We start from the raw sequence: 20,867 nt of genomic DNA, 5'->3' as shown, positions 1-20,867 counted from the left end.
GATAAATACTGTCCTTCTATTTCCCCTAGCAGAAGATTGGGGTTTTCCGTAGATACATTATATGATCAGATCTGAAAGATTACAATAACTACCTTGCACTTAGAACAAGAAATAAATTTCTGTTTGCAGTGTTAACATTTCAAGGACCACACCATTTGTCTGGAAAAGAACATTTTACAAATAATAAAGTGGTTTTCAAGTAATTATTGAGAAAAACGAGCTACAAATTGTGAAGGATTTGAGAGCTACTGGAATTATGCTAATAATCAGAATTTTCCATTTCCTTGGCCTTCTAAGGACAGCTTGAAAAAATAGATACAAGAATAACCTGCAGAGTGACCGTGAGAAGTATGTAATGGGATTTTTTCTCACCCAGACACTTTGTATAACAAGGAGTTAGGGAAGAATTTTTCTGAAAGACAGGAATAAAGATGATGTAAGTAATGCAAATCTCACAAAAATCTCAATATAGTAGCATTCTTGGGGTCAGGCTGGGAAATGCTTATATGGAGGGGTAAGTTCTGCATGGATCCAGGTGTCAGGCCCAGTTCCCCAAGTCTTTATTTTGGAAAGTGCTTGGATATTCTTTTGAAAAGTTAAAATACCACTAGTCATGAAGTCTGATATTCTGCCCTTGTTTAAATATGTAGATATATATGTTAATGCATATGTTGAAATAACACAAATCATGTTCAAACATGAATAGAAATTGGAATAAAGTAATTTTAAGAAAGCTCCAAGAGAAATGAGATCCATGGAAATTCATGAGCTAATGACAAGAGACTTTCTTCTTGCAAATGAGCATTCATAATACAAACATACCCTAAAGAGTATTAAAGAACAAAATAGGCATCCTAGCAATACCTGACTTTCCTACAAGATGTAATGATCTCTATGGACAATAACAAATCTACACTTTAGCATTTCGAAGGAAACTGTAAAAGTAGCTCTGGAGTTTAATAAAACCATTTTAGCAGAAAATACAGTTTCAAATAAGGACAGAGCCCACAACACTGTACAGATCATCATCATGATGCTAGTTTTGTTCATAAGCTGGATTTGGGTGGCATTTCCTCTCTGAAGGACTTCATTTCTTTAGCACCAACCTTAATAAGAAATCTAATGGGAAGAAGGACTTGCTCGCCACTGAGATGTAACTGCAGTCTCTCTAGGCTGAACAGAATTTCCTAACTTTAAAATGAACCTCTACCAGGCAACAAAGCACACCAACTCTTCTTCCAAAATAGTGTTGAGCCACATCTCCTTCCTAATGCCAGCTGTTATTCTACATGCTTTGTCTGAGAAAGACTGCAAGTAAATTCCCATTGTGAAGTCCCTCACTTCCTTCACCCTAACCCTTAAAACACCACAACCGCCTTGCCCAACTCCAAAAAACAGTCAGCAGCTGCAACTCTGTCCTGAACACTGCCCTCATCCTTCATCTTTCAGCTGAGTAAGATTGCAGTGATATTAAGCATAGCCACAACCTTAGTCCTACCCAAGTGAAAAGCATACCAATCCTTTCCACCTCCAGAAGATCGATGGGAACTAGCTCTGAGCTTTGCATGTCACTAACACAGTTTTAACTCTGAAGATTCACATTTCCCTGTTTGTTATGTACAATCTAGCCTTTTTTTCACTGATTAAATGAATTGGGTTTTTCACCCATGAGAGAGACACACAGCCACCTAAATTATTTGACAGAATCAAGACTTTTACAATTTAATTAGGAACTGCATGTTTCCTATTTGAAATGGAAATACAAGTTGGTGATCTGGGAATATGTGACATTTTAAGGAAAGGATAAGGTAGGAGTTGATGGTAAATGTGAAGCTGGAATAAAATTTTAAAATGTAACAACCTTGCTAAGGGGCAAGAAAGGAGAAGCAGCTCAATGTTCTGCTGTGTGTAAAGGTAATGCAATGTTGCAGTTCCTCTCTGTCTATTCAAAGAAGGGTCTTTTCTTAAATTTGCTAGGTAGGTCTCTGTTCCACCCTTGTCCAAACCTGCTACCTCAGTTTTGAATTCTAATACACAAATAGGAGACGTATAAACAATACAATTCACCAAGTTGAACCTCTTTATTCAATCCATATCCTGCTGAATGTAGCTGCTGCATTCAAAAGCAGAGAGGAAAGCTGACTAGGTATAAGCCAGGATGGTTTCACCATGTAAGCCAAAGAAATATCTAGGCACTGAATGAGTGATCTGTTACAAATGTACCACAAAGGCACAACTGTTTCTTCCTGAAATTTGAGGAGACTGATTATGATATGCATAAGGAATGGATTTTTTTAAAGGAAACATGTGAAGACCAATTCCCTTTTTGTGTAATTTCACTGACTACAACATCTCAACACAACAGAAAAAAATGCCTTTTTTTTTTTTTTTGATAGCTTTGCTTTCATGCCCAAAGGAGATAATTTTGGATTATTTTCTGGGTTTACCTTGTAAAGTAACTTGTAGCCTGGAGGTCCGAGTCTTGAGGACGGAGGTTATCATACACATACTTCAGATCCCGAATGCTGTTTAGCTCAGGCAATCCAGCATGCAGCATCTTAAAATAAAGATGTTATCATTAGTCTACTGTTCTGTTGAAAAGAAGTATAAATGAAATGGGGCTAGCTGAGTAAAGAAAGGTTTTACGCTGAAAGGTCTTTTTGTAAAACACAGATCTGCTGATCTGAAAAGCAGTTCTGATGCTAAAGCAATGCCTGGAATACTAAACTGAATATATTGTATTGCAAATACAATATATTTACACTGAGGTACCAGAAAAAGGCACGGGTCAAAATCACCAATCCATTTTAGTTATTTATTTGCTCTTTGGATACCATAATCTCAACGTGTGCACTGGTAAACTTCTGTCATGTCCTTCTAATGGTCATAGAAGGAAGACAACCAAATTCAGCCACCTGAACAATGGTAATTACATTTCCGTTAAGCTCACGGTATTATTTTAGTCCTAATCCACTTTAGACTTCACCTTCCCATTTTTTACTACTGATTCCACCATAACTCCTGCAAAGGGATCATAGGTTCACATCCTTTACAGTCAATGAAGGAGAATGGTTCGTTTAGATGTTGATTCATAGCAAAAGCCCTAACTTTGGCACTGAGAACTGCCCTCTGGTATCGTTCTCCATTGATGAGGGACAGAGCTAGTCTAGTTGGGTGGTCAAATTAGGTTCAGAAGACAAATAATGCAGTTGCCCTTGCAAAATAACAACAGGAGTAGGGTAGACAACTGCGTACATCCAATTGCCCATATAGTGCTCTCCAGCATTTTAAAGTGTCAACAACGAAAATAATTTTTACTCAAGACAAATTCTACTGATTTTTCTCAACAATCACAGTAAGCAATGCTTTGTGTGTAATGCAGAAACAAATCACTCCTTTTTATTGCTCAGAAGGAAATATATCTGAATTTGCAGTCGCTGCTGTTCATTTTTCATGGATATTTATGTCTATCTAAGACATAAAGACCCACTGAGTTTTGCGGATAACAGCAAAGAAGAAAGGAAGCACTGGTTTCATATATAAGCTTGGTCAAGTGATGAACAGTGTAACAGGAAAAGAGATGGCGGGGTATATTCTTTACTCCTTAAAATCTTCTCAATATTTTTAAGTCAGGCCAGGATTCAATACTTTACATATTTTCTTTTTGGCTTTATGAGGAAAATCTTCATATATGACCCAATCTACACTACCACTGGACAGTTTGATTACAGTGTCGCTGAGTTCTGGAGAGGCATAAAGCTCAATGATGTGGATTTAAGTGAATCAAGAACAGGGACAATAACAACATTCTGCACTTAGGGATAGACAATGCTATTTATCTGTATGCCTTTAACCCATGTATAAAAGATGATAACAACACTTGTTTGCCTTAAAGAAAAGAGAGAGAGTTGTTGCATAGTCAAATTAAACTCCTTGCCCTGCGTTAGAAAAGGGAACTATCCCGTCTATGAACATAATCTGAATGATCTGTAGTGCAACCAAAACCCAGGATTTTTTTAGGTTCTCTGCATTGCAGAAGATGGGAAACCATTTGCTGAAGCACAAAAAATGTCTTGAGCTGGGCATTAGCTATAGAGTGCTTTGCTGGCTGCAATGGGGTCTTAGAGGTGTATTATAATATTTCATCTGTCTTTTGCTCCACATAACTTTCATGTTTCCAGTCTGCTGATGGAGGAGTCTACTGAAAACTGTGGCTAGTGATACTAGGTACTAATCAGACGACACACAGAACATGTTTAGAAAACAACTACCAGCTGCTTTGGGCATCTACAGTAGATGCCCAAGTTTAAGTTCCTGCACTGTTGACCTCCTTTGGCCACACATATGTTTTGATCTGCCATACCTGGTCATTCCAGGCCTTCTGACTCACAAAGTGGAGTTGCCTAAACTCTCCTTTGGGCTTGGATTCCGAGCTACTGTGTGATGCTTAGCCCACCATCCCATGAAAAATTTATAGTCTTGGCATGTACTTTCTCTCCATTAAACCTCCAAAATGGGGTGCTTCCTGATCCTTTTTTCCCAATTGGGGTTTCTGAGTTGCAGAAGGGTGAGGTGACTAATATGAGGACATGGGGTTCTTGAGTCTTAGATACGTTCTATCAAGGCACTGTCTCCTGTTTTATACTACCAGGTCCACCTGTTTCTTGTCACAACAGAGGCAAGTGGACCAATTACTTGCTGTATAGTGTCACCTCTAAACCCTTTCTAATAATTTTCTAGCTGAAAAATCTTTATCACATTAATGGATTTTCCATTTTCTTTAAACTAGTCAAAAGGTATTTATGTTCTGCAATCGTCCTCTTTATAACAGTTCACATCAATTCTTTAATGAGAGCAAAGCTGATGAACTACTGACTTTTTTTTTATGCAGCTGAAGTCTGCTAGCAGATTTTTGCATGCCCCACAGATGTTTCTCCTTTTGAAAGTGATGGGAACTTTATCGATTATTTTTTACTCCCAGTAGCAAATGTCAGTACAGTTGTAGAAAAAAGCTTCTTACCACCAAGAAAAAGCATTAAGTTCCAAACTGGGCCAAAACCCTCAAATAATTGTTTGTAACCACCATTTGCTAGAAACCGCTAATAGTTTTTGACCATTTGGAGTATGTTTTATTGGTCCTGTGAAGTACTGTATGTTTTGGAAATTGCCTTATTGTTTGGATATTTAACCATGGTTTATAAATAGCAACTCAGAAAATGAATGGTCAGAATGTTGGAGGGGAAGGAAAGATTAATGATGCAGATTTCCAGATATTGAGAGAAATCTTAGACTGTTTTTGATACAAATAAGCAGTAGTTAGTTTATCTTGTTCCTTCATGATAACATCTGATATTTTGCAAGGAAATGAATTCAAGTGGAATTTTCCATAGTTTATTTAGGTTTCTAGAAATGACCCATGTACCATTTTGGTACTTACAGTTTTTGAACAATGCCCCACTTCAAGTCCAGAACCAGATTCACTCTTCCAAACACACTGGAAAAACAAGGGGTTCACAGACTTGTCTTGTTTAATTCCCTTTTGATATGAAGTGATCATCGATAGGGTGCAAGGATGCTCCCAGCTATTTTTCAGTTATGAAATGCAACACAATTGACTGATCTGCAGCCCACTGACAAATATTAAAACATATTTGTATGCTGACTTTCAGCTCAGCACTATTACCTCTCTGAAAAGATCAGCAGAAACAAAAGAAGATGCAGCATGTCCTGAATATAGACAAACCTGAGCTAAATCCAGGCAGAATACCTAGTTATTTCAGAGCTCCTGCTGGGAACATTTTCCTAACGCTCTGTCTCTATTATCCCAGAGTAATCTAGCATCATTATCTCTGCTGATTGCAGAAAAAGGGGCTGCACTAGGGACGAGGAGGTAGGCAGAAGTTGTAGCTATATTTACAGCATGTGTTTTTAGGCAACCTGTTCAGAAATGCACAGATTATCACTGTGGATGAGGAAGCATGGGTGCTTCTGAGTTTTCCAGAGGCTCTAACTTGAGTCAGTATCTTTTACAATTGCACTCTGCACTGCTTTCAGCCAATATAGTAACAATATACTTGGGCAAAATTATGCTTCATGACAGGAATGAAGTTTTGCTGCATCTTTATGAGTACTTAGAAGTAGGGTTAAGAGATCTGGGGCAATCCTTCCTGCTCCATACTGGGAAATCACCCACTGTAGCACTGCATAAGAATCCATGGACAAGACAGAAACAAGATGAGCAAACTCTTGCCATTTCTTCTCTCTCCATTGCAGAAATTGGATGCAAAAGAGCAGCGTTTACAGAGCAACTTCTCAGCTGTACCCAAACCTCAGCAGGGGTTCTGTTCATAAGGTTGTGTAGATTTTTTTCATGCACAGACCAGTCATTCAGGTTTTGCATGTGGACCTGGACAGAAGTTCTAGATTACTATATTAGTCAAGCAACTTAGCAAATATTAGTTAATTTAATATTCTCAGTCTACCTGTGAAAATCATTATCCTTTCACACACAAGTAACCAGAGGCATAAAGCAGCTATGGAAACTGTAACAGCTCATGGATCAGTAGGAATACTTAAGGCATGAAAACTCCTGCAGGTCTTAAAATTCTATGCAAAAGGATTTTCAAACCTGTGTTAACATAGATAGTACTCTCTCTTCCCTGTTTGCCAGTCTAAGACAGGAGTGTGGAAAAGGGCGAAAAACCCACTCTAATGGTGTAATTCTTAGCTGCAGTGCTGCTAGGCACTTGTCACATCACCCACTCTGTGAAATATTTGGTTTACTTTATCTTTCTGCAACCATGAAGAATGAGATTGGCAAATGACTGCTTGAAGACCTAGAAAAACAGCTGAAATTCCTGACTGTGAAACTTCTACCCAGCTTCCTTTGCATTTTCTATTTTGCTATTTTATAAAAAGCAATGCATTAAAAAACCAAACAAAACCAAACAAACCAATCAAAAACCCCAAGCATCTTAGCTTTTCTTTTCTTAGAAATTAGTACTGAAATGAGTTTCTTTGCACAAGAAGCATGAGCACTAACATTTCCAGCAGAGCAGCTGGTACATCTTCAAATCACAGGCAGAAGAGAAGAGGTAAAAGGAAAGAGGCCACCAGAGGAAACTGATTTTTGGTTTCATCCTCAAACTTCTTACCATCTCCAGCAGGTTCAAGAGTAACTGGCTGTGTTTCCTGACTATATTATAAGCTCGACAACAAAGCTCCACAAACTCTTGAAAACGCTGTGGGTTTTTTCCACCTTCGGTGATAAAATACTCCATCTCTGATGTGAAGATGAAGGGAGCTCGGTCCCTTGAAAAGAAAATAATTACATAAGAAATTTCACCAAAAATAGCAAATCATACAAGGCAGTTAATATTTGTAACTCATTAGTCATCTTTGTTTTTCCAGTAGTACCTTCCTTGTTATTTTATTTTCCCCTTCCTCAATGTTAACATCTGTATTGCTCTATCTGGTGTCACTGACTAATTGGGGCAGAGACAGCAAAAGCTTCCTGGTGAGAAAACTGACAACTGAACAAGTTCACAGCTTATTTGTTTTACTCTGGGTCTTCATTGCTTTTGTTTTGAAACTCTCATTGCTTTAAATTCTTGAGTCCAGCCTGAAAGTGAATCTGGAAACAAGTTCTCTCCTGGTATTGAAATATTTAGAAGTTTTTCCCAGTGAGGATAGGATATAAATACCAACTCCCTTGTAGGCAAGAAGTGAATTCAAGACAAACCCTACAAATCGACAACCCGACAACAATAAAAATACATCATTACAAAGGGATGTTTCTGACCGAAGTTACAACATATAAACCTAAATACATTGTCTTGTTTTCCATACAGTTAGTCTGTATTCATTCTAGATTAAATGAGGTGCAGAATTTGACACCATGTCTTGCCTTTTTTTTCTTATCACTAGCACAGTTTGTGGCTACGGCATGCTATTGCAGAAGAAAACACATTAGCCAGGCTTCTGCTAGCAATCCTATCATTTGGTAATTTTGGAAAGGCCTGATACGCTGCATCCTCACACAGACAAAGCTACTGCAGTGATTTATTCATCACAACTGTGTATACAGAGGCATGCAAGTAGATTAAAGGGCTATATTCCAAAGAAATATGAACGGCATTTTAACCCTTAACTCAAAGTGAACTTGAGTAATCTAATTATTCTTGAGAAGCTTCCATGCAGAAATAAATTTGAGGATCTCTGTTTCTTGCTAAAATGTCAAACAAGGGCTGAGTCTGAACAAACTCGAGCTGCTGATTTATTCATAAAGGAGACAGAGGAGTATTCCTAGGAGTTTTCTTCATTTTCCTATAAAAATGCTTACCTTTATTATTATAGAAAGTAAGTCAAGTTTGTGTCTATTGCTGACTTTTACATTTTTGGGCTAAAAAATTCCAAGTCAAAACTACTGCTGTAAAGGTCCTATATGATGTATTACATTCAAAATTCATATTTGATTTCCAATTTCAATGGCATCAAGAGGTACAATTAAACTATGAAAAATAGCCCTTTCTGAGCTAGTCCAAGTCTCCCACATTAAGCTCATTCAGTTGAAAACAGATACTGCAATCAGAAATTACTTTACTGGAAGAAATATGGTATTTAACTTTGTTGTGTTGGGCTGTGGGCCAACTTCCACATAATGCAATGACTGCAACACTAGTCAATTCTCTTACTGTTGTTACTAAAGGATGCATTTGAACATGACTGATATTTTAATATTTATATTGTATCTAGATTAACTTTACTTGTAAGATGATTTTAAGCAGTTTTACAAGGTTCTTAAATTTCTCAGTATCATTTAAGACTGTCTTCTAATGTGGTAGTCCTGTCCTTTCTTGTTAACCTTTACAATACAATGCAGAAATTTGCTTTCCTTGGTTTTGCTCAAGATCTTGTGATATCAGAGCTTCTCCTACAAAGTAACGCCTTGCAATCAGTCAGATGCTGAAGTTCCATTCCTACATGTCTCTATGTAAGACAGGTGCTCACGAAGGGAACAGTTTGCACTTGGAATTAAATAAACACATAAACCCAACTTAATATAGGAGACAAGACCCACTAGAAGGAAGAACACAGCCTTTCCCCACAATAATGTTAAAAAGGGATGAACTGACAGGGATGAAAATCTGTGCATAGATGCAAAATGTTCCTTGCTGCTTTCATAGACTCCTTTGGAATATAAAAACATAGGAGTGGATAGTCTGAAAATTACTCCAGCAAAATTACTGACAGCCAAGTTAAGTCCCTGTCCATCACACATGGAAAAATTTACATCAGCAGACCACAGAGGCTGTTATAGCCTACATAATAAAGCAATGCATGCCCTAATATTGCAAGAGCCTTCTAATTTATCACACATACACACACATGCAAATGAACCTCACCCCCATGCACGGCCTGTATTTCCGTATTTAAGCTAGTACTTCTCTAAATAACAGCCTTTTTGGTGGCACATTGCTAAGATTATGTTATATTATGGCATTTATCCAGAAGGTATGCAATGTAACCAAAGGCCTGTTAATAATGACTATGAAAGACATCACTCATTTGGACATAAATATATTACGCATCTTGCTCACATGAAGTTATCCAAAAGATATAAACATGAAATGCTTCTTACCCCAAAACATATTCTGAAGATCACAGCTAAGCACTATAATACTTAAGATCCATAGGATGTTCAAAGACCAATGACTGTGTTACAGCCAATTGGACAAGAGCTCCTTGGCCCCTTGGCCTAACATCTGTATCTATTACAACTTGCCGCCTCCATCAAATTAATGAAATGACTGGCATCAGTTTAACAAAACTGGTATGATATAGTATTTAAAGCTTTTACCATATTTGTGTAGAACACCAAAAGCCTTTTTTTTTTCTTTACGGTGTGATAAAGAATTACAGAGTTGAGGCATTCTTAAATGACCTCTCCTCTATAACACTGGGTACTATCTTTTTTAAGGGAAAAAAAAGCCTAATTGAGGGAACCAGCATACCTTGAAATAGCCCAAAGATATACAGCCAATAAGACTTCCAAAATCATGACAAAAGAGTTTACTCAAGTTATTCAGTGAGAAGCGAGGCTAGTTTTTTGAGGTTTTGTTCTTTTTTTCTCTTGTATACAGCTTTTTGAGATTTAAGATTCTCATGGGAATGTGTTTTGCTGTTCCTCTGAAGATTAAGAATGTTTGGATGATATGTCATGAAAGGGAGAAAAGAAAGGAAACCTCAAGCGAATGAAGAGATCATCATGTGAAAACAAACTTGGTCTGGGGTGATGAGAACATTTTCTGGGGACTTCACTGTAAGCTAGAAATATGCTGCATTCCTCAAAGATCAGTAAGATCATCAGGATTTGTTACAAAACACTAGATGTAAACTGATTAACAAAGCTTGTAAGGTCAACAATAGTCTTACTTTTTCCTACTACGAATCTCATGGTGCAGAACATTTAAGAATGAGATATTGTCTTCCTTTTATATTAAGTAGAAAAAGCATATGTGATAATCAACAACAAATGCCTTTTACTCTGATCCCATCTAAACTTCCTAATAGTGTAGTTATGGAAATGTTCAAGTCATATACAGTAATACAGTGAGACCAAAACAGTTGTAGTCCAAGTTGTCATATGGACATAGGAGACAGTGTGTGAGAAACCACACAGAACAGTTTGAAATTTAAAAATCAGCTGTTCAGCAGCATACGCCTCCATATATTCCTTGACTGCTTTGAAATAATTTCAGCTGAGTCAAGAGTGACTGACATGATTTAGTATGACTACATGGAATTCAGATGTATCCAGTAAAATAGGAAAAGCTTTTAGGGAGTGTTTGAATGCTGATGTCTTTTGCTCTGCAGCAAAAGTTAAAAGCTTACTGAAGAACACAGTCATGCCAAATAAATGAACATGAGTGGTATTTCTGTATTTCTCTAAGCCAAATGAAAATATCTAATCATAGTCATCATATATATTTGTAGATACAGAAAAAAAATAGCAAGTCTATTCTTTTCAGTTATTGAAGAATGAAACAGTGAAGTACTGCACAATAAAAATAATCTCAAGCAAGAACATAAAGAGCTATAGAAAAATATAACTATAAAGGGGACCACAGGAGATGCTCCACCTTTCTGCTTACCAGGACAAGACCAACCATAAACATGTTTCTGAGACGTTTATTTAGCTTGTTCTCAAAAAATTTTAGTGACAGAGCTCTTCTCCAACCTCTCTATCAAATTTCTGTTCCAGTATCTCCCTACACAGAGATTTTCTTTTTTCCCTTTATGTCTAATCTAACCTTGCTGTGCTTTCATCCTATTAATCTTGTTCTTTCCTAAGGGAACATGAAGATCCTGTCTTGTTTACAATAGCCTCTAATGTATTGGGAAAAAGAAATTATGTCTTTCCTCAATCTTCTGTAGACGATTGTTTTAACCTTTTCTCATAAGTCCCATTTTTAAGATATCTGATAATTTTAATTGCTTTTCTCTGGACTCTGTAATTTCTCTGGACTCCTTACCCACATATTTCTAAAAGTAAAATGTTGAAAATATTTCAGCTGAAGTTTCATCAGTGTCACGTGAAGCAAAGATTACTTCACATTTCATGCTTTCCAATTCAATATTCTATCATCAACTCATATTCAACTTGTCGGTTTCCTATCTCTTTTAGTGAAGAAATCTTGCTAAGAGTTCCACAGATACATGTCTGCTCCTGAAAAGTGTAAACAACCTCTTGCTGAGACTTCATTCGTCAGTTCAGCTAGACCTGATGTATATCCATCCACATCTAAATAAAATGACAGTCTAAATTTCAATTGCCAAATAGGAAATACAATGCTATAAAAAGGAATAGAAGAGAGAAATGAATTAGTAAATTTGAAACAGCTTTCCAAAAAAAAACCCTCAGATTTATCCTGAGGAAGTTATGCTCAATTGTTTTTTTAATAGCTTTTATTTCAAGCTACAGACAGATGGAGAGTCTCTTGCCCAAAGAAGCAAGTCATTACTAAGTTTCAATGCAAAAAAGGACATATATAGGAAGTGGAAGTAAGGACTGTCTACAAAGGAGAAATATGGAAACTGCCTAGACATGCAGAAATGGCGTTAGGAAAGCCAAAGCAAAACTGGATTTAAAACCGGTGGCGGACGTGAGGCACAAGAAGAGTTCTGCTGGTACGTAATTAATAAATGTAAAACAAAAAAAAAATGTGGACCTGCTGCCAACTGGTGATTTAGTGACACAGGAGCACAGACAAGGATGAAGTACTCATTGACTTCTTATCCTCAGTCCTTGACGAGGTTCCCCAGGTAGTGGGCCCTGGAAGTGATGAAGTCTAACAGTGTCCTGGGCTGAATTCATGGGAAACCAGCCATTAGATACCCCTTGTTTGTACTTATTAGTTTATACCCTAAACTTCCTAAACTGGAGTAAGTTCAGTAGAGTGCCACAAAGATATTTGGAGATTAGAGCACTTGCCTATGAGAAGAAACTGAGGAAGTTGGGCTTGCTAGCCCATGACATGAGGAGGTTTTCAGGAGACCAAAGAGTAATCTTCTAGTATTTATAGGAGTTTATGAAATGGATGGATCCAGGTTAGAATAAGAGAGAAAACTGAAACAGCTGAGGTTCTGACTCCAAACCCTTCACTAGGGTTCTGAAGAAAAAAACCCTTCACTATGAGGAAAATTAAATATTGAAAAAGGCTGCCTGGAGAGGTTATCCTGTTAGGTTCAAGATTCAAATGGACATAGCCTAGGGTAAACTGGTGTGAAATAAGTATTGACCTTATTCCCTTAATACTCTAACAGAAAGATTCCTGAATGCCCTGAGGATCCTTGGCTCAGGTAAACTATGTGGCCTGGACATTCAAAACATGCATCTAAAATCTTTTACCTATAGTCTTCAACCAAATGACCAGAAGTCAAGTCTACACCAGATAACATGGTTTTAAGTCTGTTTTCTGTCATTTCTGCTGCTGTTTGAGATATGCACTTCATAAATGTTTTCTATCTGCTAACTCAAAATCTCATTTCTGATTACAGCTTTACCCACATTATTTTTATATTAACGTCTGTCTATAGTAGCCGAAACATCAAACTAGAATCTCTTGAATTCCTTAGGTGACTGAAGACAGTTCTTAAATCACTATGGTTTTATTTATTCATTAAGTTATTCTTATGTGTATCTCAACTTTTCTATTATAATTATTTTTCATTATCAGACCTGTAATATTAGCTTTCTAGTAAAATTACTGTGTTGGACGTACCTGCTATTTTGATCTGCAGTAAAAGGACTATTTCACACATTAGGCTGCCCTATTCTGAAAGATTTATCTGTTTCTGTCAGTAATTGAATTGGTTACATCAAGAGTTAATCATACTTAACGGATATGGTAGAAAACAAGCTATGATCCTCACCTAAGCTGCGGGTTCCAATTCATCATTCTGTTAACATCAAGTTTCCCCATGTAAACTGAGCCATAGTGAGCCATTTATTTGTGCCCCTTTGCCTATGCAAACGCGAGAGAATGTCACTTAATTAATAACCCTTTCATTGTGAGCCAATCGAAGTCAGTGAGTTTGCAAATCGTAGAGATTTGATTACACCTGGTCCCATATGGTTACTATGCAAAGTGACAGCACAGCTAATGCGAATGTTTACAGCTGAGGTTAGACACGATTACAGTTCTTAGTGTAGACCTAGCATTTGCAGTGTGTATTGCTTCAGAGACTCATCTGAAATCTTACCATGTAACAAGAAAATTTGCAATAGCTTCATGATCAGAAAGCAGAAACTAGTCCAAGGCATATCTCTTGATGGTTTTCACTATGGCTGCGTTGCCCCAGTTCCTGCTGTGATCACTAGTCCTGCAGTCTGACCGCAGACTTTATTCACTTATGTAACAGAATTTAAACCACTTTGTACAGTCAGCTGCTTCTATATTCTGGAAGAAGATGTACTTTGCTTTAAGAACATACATGCCTTTGATGGTTTCAAATACTGTCCTGTTGCAACTATATGCACATTGTATTGACTGGTTAAAAAGCGCTACTGTGTTCAGCTCAGGCACCTTTGAGCTGAGATAGGATCCTGTATTCAGATAGACATGTATGAAGTAGCCTGCAGTTAGAGTCACCAGCAATCAGACTGCATAACAATGCTAAGGTAGTTTTAAACCCTTTATATACTTCATCTTCTACATCTATACTTGAAAGTGCTCGGTACAGCATTCTTGATGCCTTATACCATTTTCTAAAACTATCAAATTTTCCAGGTTTGTCAGGAGTCTAATACTAAACCTATTGATAAAACACTTAGTGTTTATTCATAAGGAGATTGAAGTAATTCCTCTTGTGAACAGAGATTGTTGGACAACTGTTTTTTGTGTTCTGACTGACCTTCAGTACTAAAAAAAATTATTTTAAAACTCAGACATAAAAGCTGCCTTAAAATAAATAGAACAAGTGTGCTTATATCCCATACCTACCAAATATTCAGCAAACAGGTCTTTTCAGTATGAGATAGCTATTTGGAAAACACAGTGGTAGATTGTTGCAGCAGTTTTGTGTACCACCAGGCAAAATACAGAAATAAACCAGTGATTAAGAAGTTGAATTGCATAGAAACTCCTTAGAGAAGGGTATGAAATCCCACACAACTTAAATGTATCAGTGTGCTTTCCACTTAAGGATGAAGGACAACGGTGTAGTGCGCAGAACAAGCAGAAAAAAGATACCAAGACCAAGCAACAGAGATTAATTTAAAAATGCTTGATGTGTACTTGACTGTGTATGAGAAAATCTCCCCCTGAATGTAAAAAGGTATGTATAGAAAGCTTTTGTAGAAAGAGATGATACAATAAAATGATTCCAATGGGAGTTGAAAAGAGAAAGTCTATTTCTCTGTACACGGTTATAACTCAAAATGGAGAACAAATAAAATCATATAATCAAAATGAACAGTGAACATGATGTCTTTTCCCCTTTTATTTTTGTTTTATTGTTAAATTTCCTGTCTCTAGACTCACATTCTGAGGAAAAAAAAAATGGGGTGACTAATAGAAAAAGAAGGAGGAAAGGTGAGAAGGCAGGAAGAAATCTCTGAAGCAGGAAGTTGACAGGGGGTCTCTTAAATAACTCATCTGTAGTAAACCTCCCAAAGTGGAGAGAATTCCACTCGTGGCTCAGAAGGTATCAAACAATTTCTCTAGCCCAGATAATGGTTAACAAGAATACATGATAACTCCTTCAAGAAAGCAGCTGGTTCTGAAGATAGGAAAGCAGATTATGCCATGCTTAAACTGAATGAAAATCCAGGAAGGATACTGAGAATTGCCCCACATGAGAACTAAGTTTCAGGAAACTCAGTTCAGCAAAAGAACAACACGCTTGGATGAGCAAAACTGGATAGAGCCAAAACTGTACAAATACCATGTGGAAAAAACAACATCTCCATTAATTGTCAATGTACTTTGAAATGAATAAACAAAAAACTTAATGATTCATAGAGGACAGTAAACATAATTTATTCTGATTCCATAAAGCTTTAGTTGCTAGAGGCAATACTGAAGTTGCAAGAGGCTATGCTGAAAATAAATAACCAATGGTAAATGACAAACTATTATCTGGGCTTGATAAACAGAGAAAGCATCAAAACAGCAACAAAAAACACCTACTCTTCAAGGTAGACAAAAATAACAGAAGCACATCTGAAACTCATGACTGCAACTTGTGCTGCTCATATGTTCTCAGACTCAACTTGTGATTTTGGCATTTAATTTGGGGCAATGGGTGACATTTGACTTTCAGAAGTGCTGGACTTCTTGCCTCATAAATTTAAGTTCCTTTAGGCCTTGTTACCTTGGAGGTGACATTGTTTCACATTCAGGTCTTCATACATATTTCATCACTCAGTCTTTATGCAAAGAGTTACATATATGACTATCTTTAAGCATCTGCATAGTCTTATTAAGATCATAGGGTCTACTAAGGTGCTTTAAATCATGAAATTAAATCTTTCCAGGATTTCAGTCAGATTTTTTTTGAGGATGGCACACATAAACTAATAAATCCAGACCAATCATGTCAGAAAAATAAATTTAAACTAAAGAAAACGAATTAATAAATGGGCACACCAAAAATCCCTAAGGAAATCATTCAGCAGGTAATACAGGTTAGTCCAACAGTTTTCACGCACAAATTTAGAAAATTAAAAAGAATTTTATTTTAAGTTTTTACTTTCAAATTTTATACTCTTCCTTTGATGAATACCCTAAATAAAACTAAAAATAGTCCAAAAAGGAAAAGTATATTGGGAAATTCTCAAAATGCTATCTTTCTTCTTCCCCACTTTTTCCTATTTTAGGAAAAAAGCCTCCTATTTTAGGAAAAACATGGAACATATATAGAGATAAGGTATCCTATCTTTTCTGTTTTAGAAAGAAATATCCAAAAAAGAACACTTTATTTATTTTTTTTCTCCAAAGAAACACTTCCAGTGAGACAGTAGGTTATTAACGCTAAAACTGAAATGTGTTACTTTTAAAATAAAGAGAGACACTTCTTCCTTTCTACATGCTCAGACTTTCTTAAGTGCTTTTAACTACAGAGAAACCTTGACATGATAAAAAAGTGTGGGAAACATAATTTTCCCATATTCTTGAAACTTCCTTCAAAAAACTGTAATTTCCCAATGGAATAGTTGGGCTGCCTCTAGTAATTAACTTTGTAGAAGAAAACCAGCTTAGCAGATTTAACTTCTGGGAAAACCATGCCAAGATGTGGGATTAGTTTGGCAAAGAGACAAGAAGATCTCTGTGATTCAGATCATGGAAAATAAATGCTAGAGTGTTGCAAGTAATCAAGATGACTGAGTATTTAAAAAACAGAATTGACACCTAGGTTAACAAAAGGTGAATATACAGTGTGCCATGAGCTAGGCCACTCCATAACTTGCCATCATGTTTCACACTACACATCATTGACTGAAAAAATATAGATGTTGGTGCTGGAAGTGACTGGTAGTGGAGAGGATAAGACTGCTGAAGTTAGGATTAGTTCAGTTAGCACAGGATTTAAATAAATCTCTTATTGTTTAATTCACCAAAGAGAAAATGTTCAATAGGAACTGGTCAGATCTGAAATGAAGAAAATAAAAGCAAAGAAAGCATGGCAGGCACAACCATCTGCCAGACACCTTCTTCCATACCATTTGACAATTGACCTAGTCCCATATGATTACCTAGACAGTATTACACTCATTTCAGTCAGAGTGGGTCTACAATGAGTGCCACAGAATAATCTGTACATAAAGAATAGGATGGTTACATGAAATTAAATGTGAAATGTTTCCTCATACAATTTGAAGTGTATCTGCAGGATTCACTGCTTTAGGCAAATGTAGGGTCAGTTGTGGCAGTTAGATTAGAGAATGAAAGGAGTATTTTATTACTAGTAACAAAATGTGTCCTCCAGTACAACCTAAAAGGAAAAAAACCCAAACCTGAAATCTCATGGTTCAGTAGAAAAGTTCTCTGTGGGACTTTGGGAATAGTTCTGCCAAGTTATGCTATTGGTTACATACGTCTCTCTCCAACATTTCTAAAGACAGGCTATTAGTAATATTTAACATATTTGCTGTACTGCGAAGGTACACAGAATTGGAAAAGATAGAAAGTTCCTGATTCATCTTCCCTAAGAAATCAATAAGAGCTGAGGTACTGGTTTGTGCCTTGGACTCAAAACTGAGCAGATTTATTGGACAATATTTAAAGATGAGGGCAGGATTTATAAAAGTTAACTAATCCCTTGTTGGAGTGTTATACAGTCATGAATGCAAAAGTGAGCATGACTGCATGAATCATAACAGCTTCAAAGAGTTCTCTGAAGACTTACATTGGATTTGATAGAAAGAAGTGCAGCCCATGCATGACAGAGTGCAATTCTCAAAGCTGCCATGTATGCTTTTCACTTTATTTACATCAGAAGAAATTCTCCATATGCAGAATACTGGAGAGGGCCTGTTCTCATGAAGCTTTGTGAGGACTAAGAGTATGTTAATGGCAAAAAAGCACTTCCTGAGAAGAGAAAATGGATAGCTGTGGCCAGCAAGTTATCTTCCTAAATTCTAACAGGAACAACTTTTTTAAACAGCTCAGATAGGGACTCATTTTCTATAAGACTTTGTTCACTTGCATAGATTCCATTAAAAAAACCAAACTGGTATCAGATACTGTTCGTTCTTTAAAGTCGCATATAGAACTTCACAAGTATGTGTATAGCATCAACTGTACCAAACCTTAATGGTTAGCACTAATAAATCTTAAGATTTGAAAGCACTGTGCTGCTGCTTTATCAAGAATATTTTAGGGGCATGATATTGTTGGGAGCACAAGGAACTCTAAAAATCTAATATAAAGAGCTGTTAAAGAAACCAGAGGCTAAACTTATTTCAGGACTTGCCTTGTGGGAATGAGGGAATACAAACGGCACTGAGGTTTTCAGATTTTGACAGAGGCTGAAATTTATGAGATGCAGAAATATATACCTCTGTTCTGTAGAAAAATATCCCTCTGTTCCTGTGTTACAAATTTTATGAAGGTGCATACAGCTCATGAGACCTATAATCATTAATATTGCATCTGCTCAGTTGCATGTAGGTATGAGGAAGACAACCACTGTCCCATGATGTTCACCACCTACTGTTAAGTATGAGTCCTAGTTTTACTAAAGAACCATGAGTGCACTCCTTGAATGGAGGTCCTAAAATGTATTATTTCATTTTATAGTTTAAAAGCAATATACTGCATGGAGAAAATGAAAAAAATGGCTGCTGTTTACAGAAGGTACTATATTTTAGGTAATTTTCTTAGATTTCATGAGAAGCTTTAGCATGACTGAGTTGTAAAGCAGTAAAATGAGCATATATTTTTACTATTGCTATTATAAGATTTCTGTCTAAATTTGCTGTCCTCCCCTATATTCTCTTCATCCTGTCATTCAAACTAGATGTCTTTGCTCATGCAAAATCAATGCTGCAGGAAATTCTTGTTAGGCTCCAAAAGGAGGTTTGCTGGAGTAAGGATGGCAGCACTTGACTCAGAGCGTGCATGAGTATGCTTTTTTATTACTGAATTGTTCTTTATTCTTTCCACAGCAAATAGGTAGGATTAAGGGAGCATATCTTGAATGATTGATGATAATTCCAAGCACTGCAAATAAACCCTTTGACTGCCTGGTTTGGCAGTACTTAGAAGCCTCATCAGCTTCCCTCATATCAACACTCCCAGGCTGTTATTACTGTCTAATACACTGAGAGAGTCTAGAATAGTCAGAGGCCAGCTTAAAAAAAAAAAAAATAAAAGAAAAGAAAACATTTAGCCCAAATTTAATGCTGGGACTAATTCTGGAAATTATTAGGAACATGGAGGAAACACCCTCTCCCACACACATTACTCATCTTGTCATTATTAGGGATCATTTATCCATTCTCTACTCTGCAATAGCAGCTTCTTTGCGTTTTGCACATATTGGCATTATCCTACCTATTCCTATTCAATCCCAATTCATTCCTCCATAGTATATTCACATTAGGAACTAGAATATAGAGTTGCACTACTTTATTTATCTTTGTAATGAAATAGTTACATCACAGATAGATACAAATACAGAAAGATCACAGTCTTGTCAGCTCTAAAACTTCAAAAGATAATGAAAAAGTTTGCAATTTTACCCACAGAGTCATACTGTAATTATTCTCCATGTGTCTTCGGAAAATCTTTTTTTTTCTCTCAATAAGGGAAGAAAGTGGTCACTTAGGTATATCTATGGTTTTTGAGCCACTATAAGAACACTCCTTGGTTACAAAAAAACAATGGATATCACAGATCCTTTGGCATAAGCCAATCTACTCTTGTTGTCACTACTGAAGTACATAATTCAAATCTGTGACCAAAGAAAGATTTAGATTTTTTTTTTCAGATTGAAAAAAGATCCCCAGATTTTGATTTTAATTACTTTTCCAATAATTGCTATATTTTTTAGAGGTCTCATGAACAATGAAAAGATAGTGGTTTGGAAACTTCAGAAAGAAAAAAAAAAAAGCATGATCTCATTTCTATTTTTTCCATGGGTTTTGATAAGAAAACACTGCTTTAAAATTTAATATGTGCGTTACTATAGATACTAACCTTCTTATGCCTCCAAATGTCTGTGCATGACCTAAAAATCTTCCAAAATCTATGTGGAACATGTGTCCAGCATTTGTCAGCATTATGTTGTCATTATGTCGATCACATACGCCCAGAATGAAGGTAACAACACACCAGCCAGCGCAGGAGTAAAAGAAATTTCTTATTGCCTAGTTAGGAAAACAAAAGCACTTATTGGAAATATGCAGAGATGTATTTGTGACACTGCCAAGAAAACCAGAAATTGTAGTTCTACAAATGCTATGCATGTTGCTAAAAGTTAAGAGACAGGTGTTTGTAGGAATGGTACTCAAACAAGTAATATACAAATTTCGAAGTTACACTGCAAGAAAAATTTCATGCATGAGGTTTTCACCTCATGCTTTACTGACACTTGAAATTCTATGGAAAACTTTTAAAGTGAAACGTATGTAAGAAAAACAAGCTTCTTCGAAGGAAACTGACACTTTTTATTCAATAGCCTGCAAGTATATTGTAAAACCAATTGCTTGGAAATTAGTTGGAAATCCACAAATTTAACCATTTGCTTTGTAAAGAAAGGCTATTTTAATCCCACTGTATTATTCTGTACCTACATGGGTTTTTTTTTCTCCAGACATCTGTTGCCACTCTCAAATCCTAATCAATCAAGTCTCACAATAG

At 36.5% G+C, this 20,867-nt stretch overlaps 1 protein-coding gene across 1 annotated transcript in view; it reads right to left on the bottom strand.

The window, feature by feature from the left end:
* Window positions 1–20,867, bottom strand: part of PIK3C2G (phosphatidylinositol-4-phosphate 3-kinase catalytic subunit type 2 gamma) — a 205,328-nt gene that overhangs the window by 49,484 nt on the left and 134,977 nt on the right. Inside the window, exons 23-25 of the mRNA XM_069861952.1 lie at window positions 20,205–20,374; window positions 7,155–7,311; window positions 2,448–2,557 (exon numbers count right to left, since the gene is read on the bottom strand). Of these exons, the coding sequence (XP_069718053.1) occupies window positions 2,448–2,557; window positions 7,155–7,311; window positions 20,205–20,374 (437 nt within the window). The remainder of the gene's footprint in view (window positions 1–2,447; window positions 2,558–7,154; window positions 7,312–20,204; window positions 20,375–20,867) is intronic.

The sequence above is a fragment of the Phaenicophaeus curvirostris genome, chromosome 1, assembly GCF_032191515.1.
Source record: "Phaenicophaeus curvirostris isolate KB17595 chromosome 1, BPBGC_Pcur_1.0, whole genome shotgun sequence".
Classification (NCBI taxonomy): Eukaryota; Metazoa; Chordata; class Aves; order Cuculiformes; family Cuculidae; genus Phaenicophaeus; species Phaenicophaeus curvirostris.
This window is presented reverse-complemented; position numbering and strand designations above follow the sequence as displayed.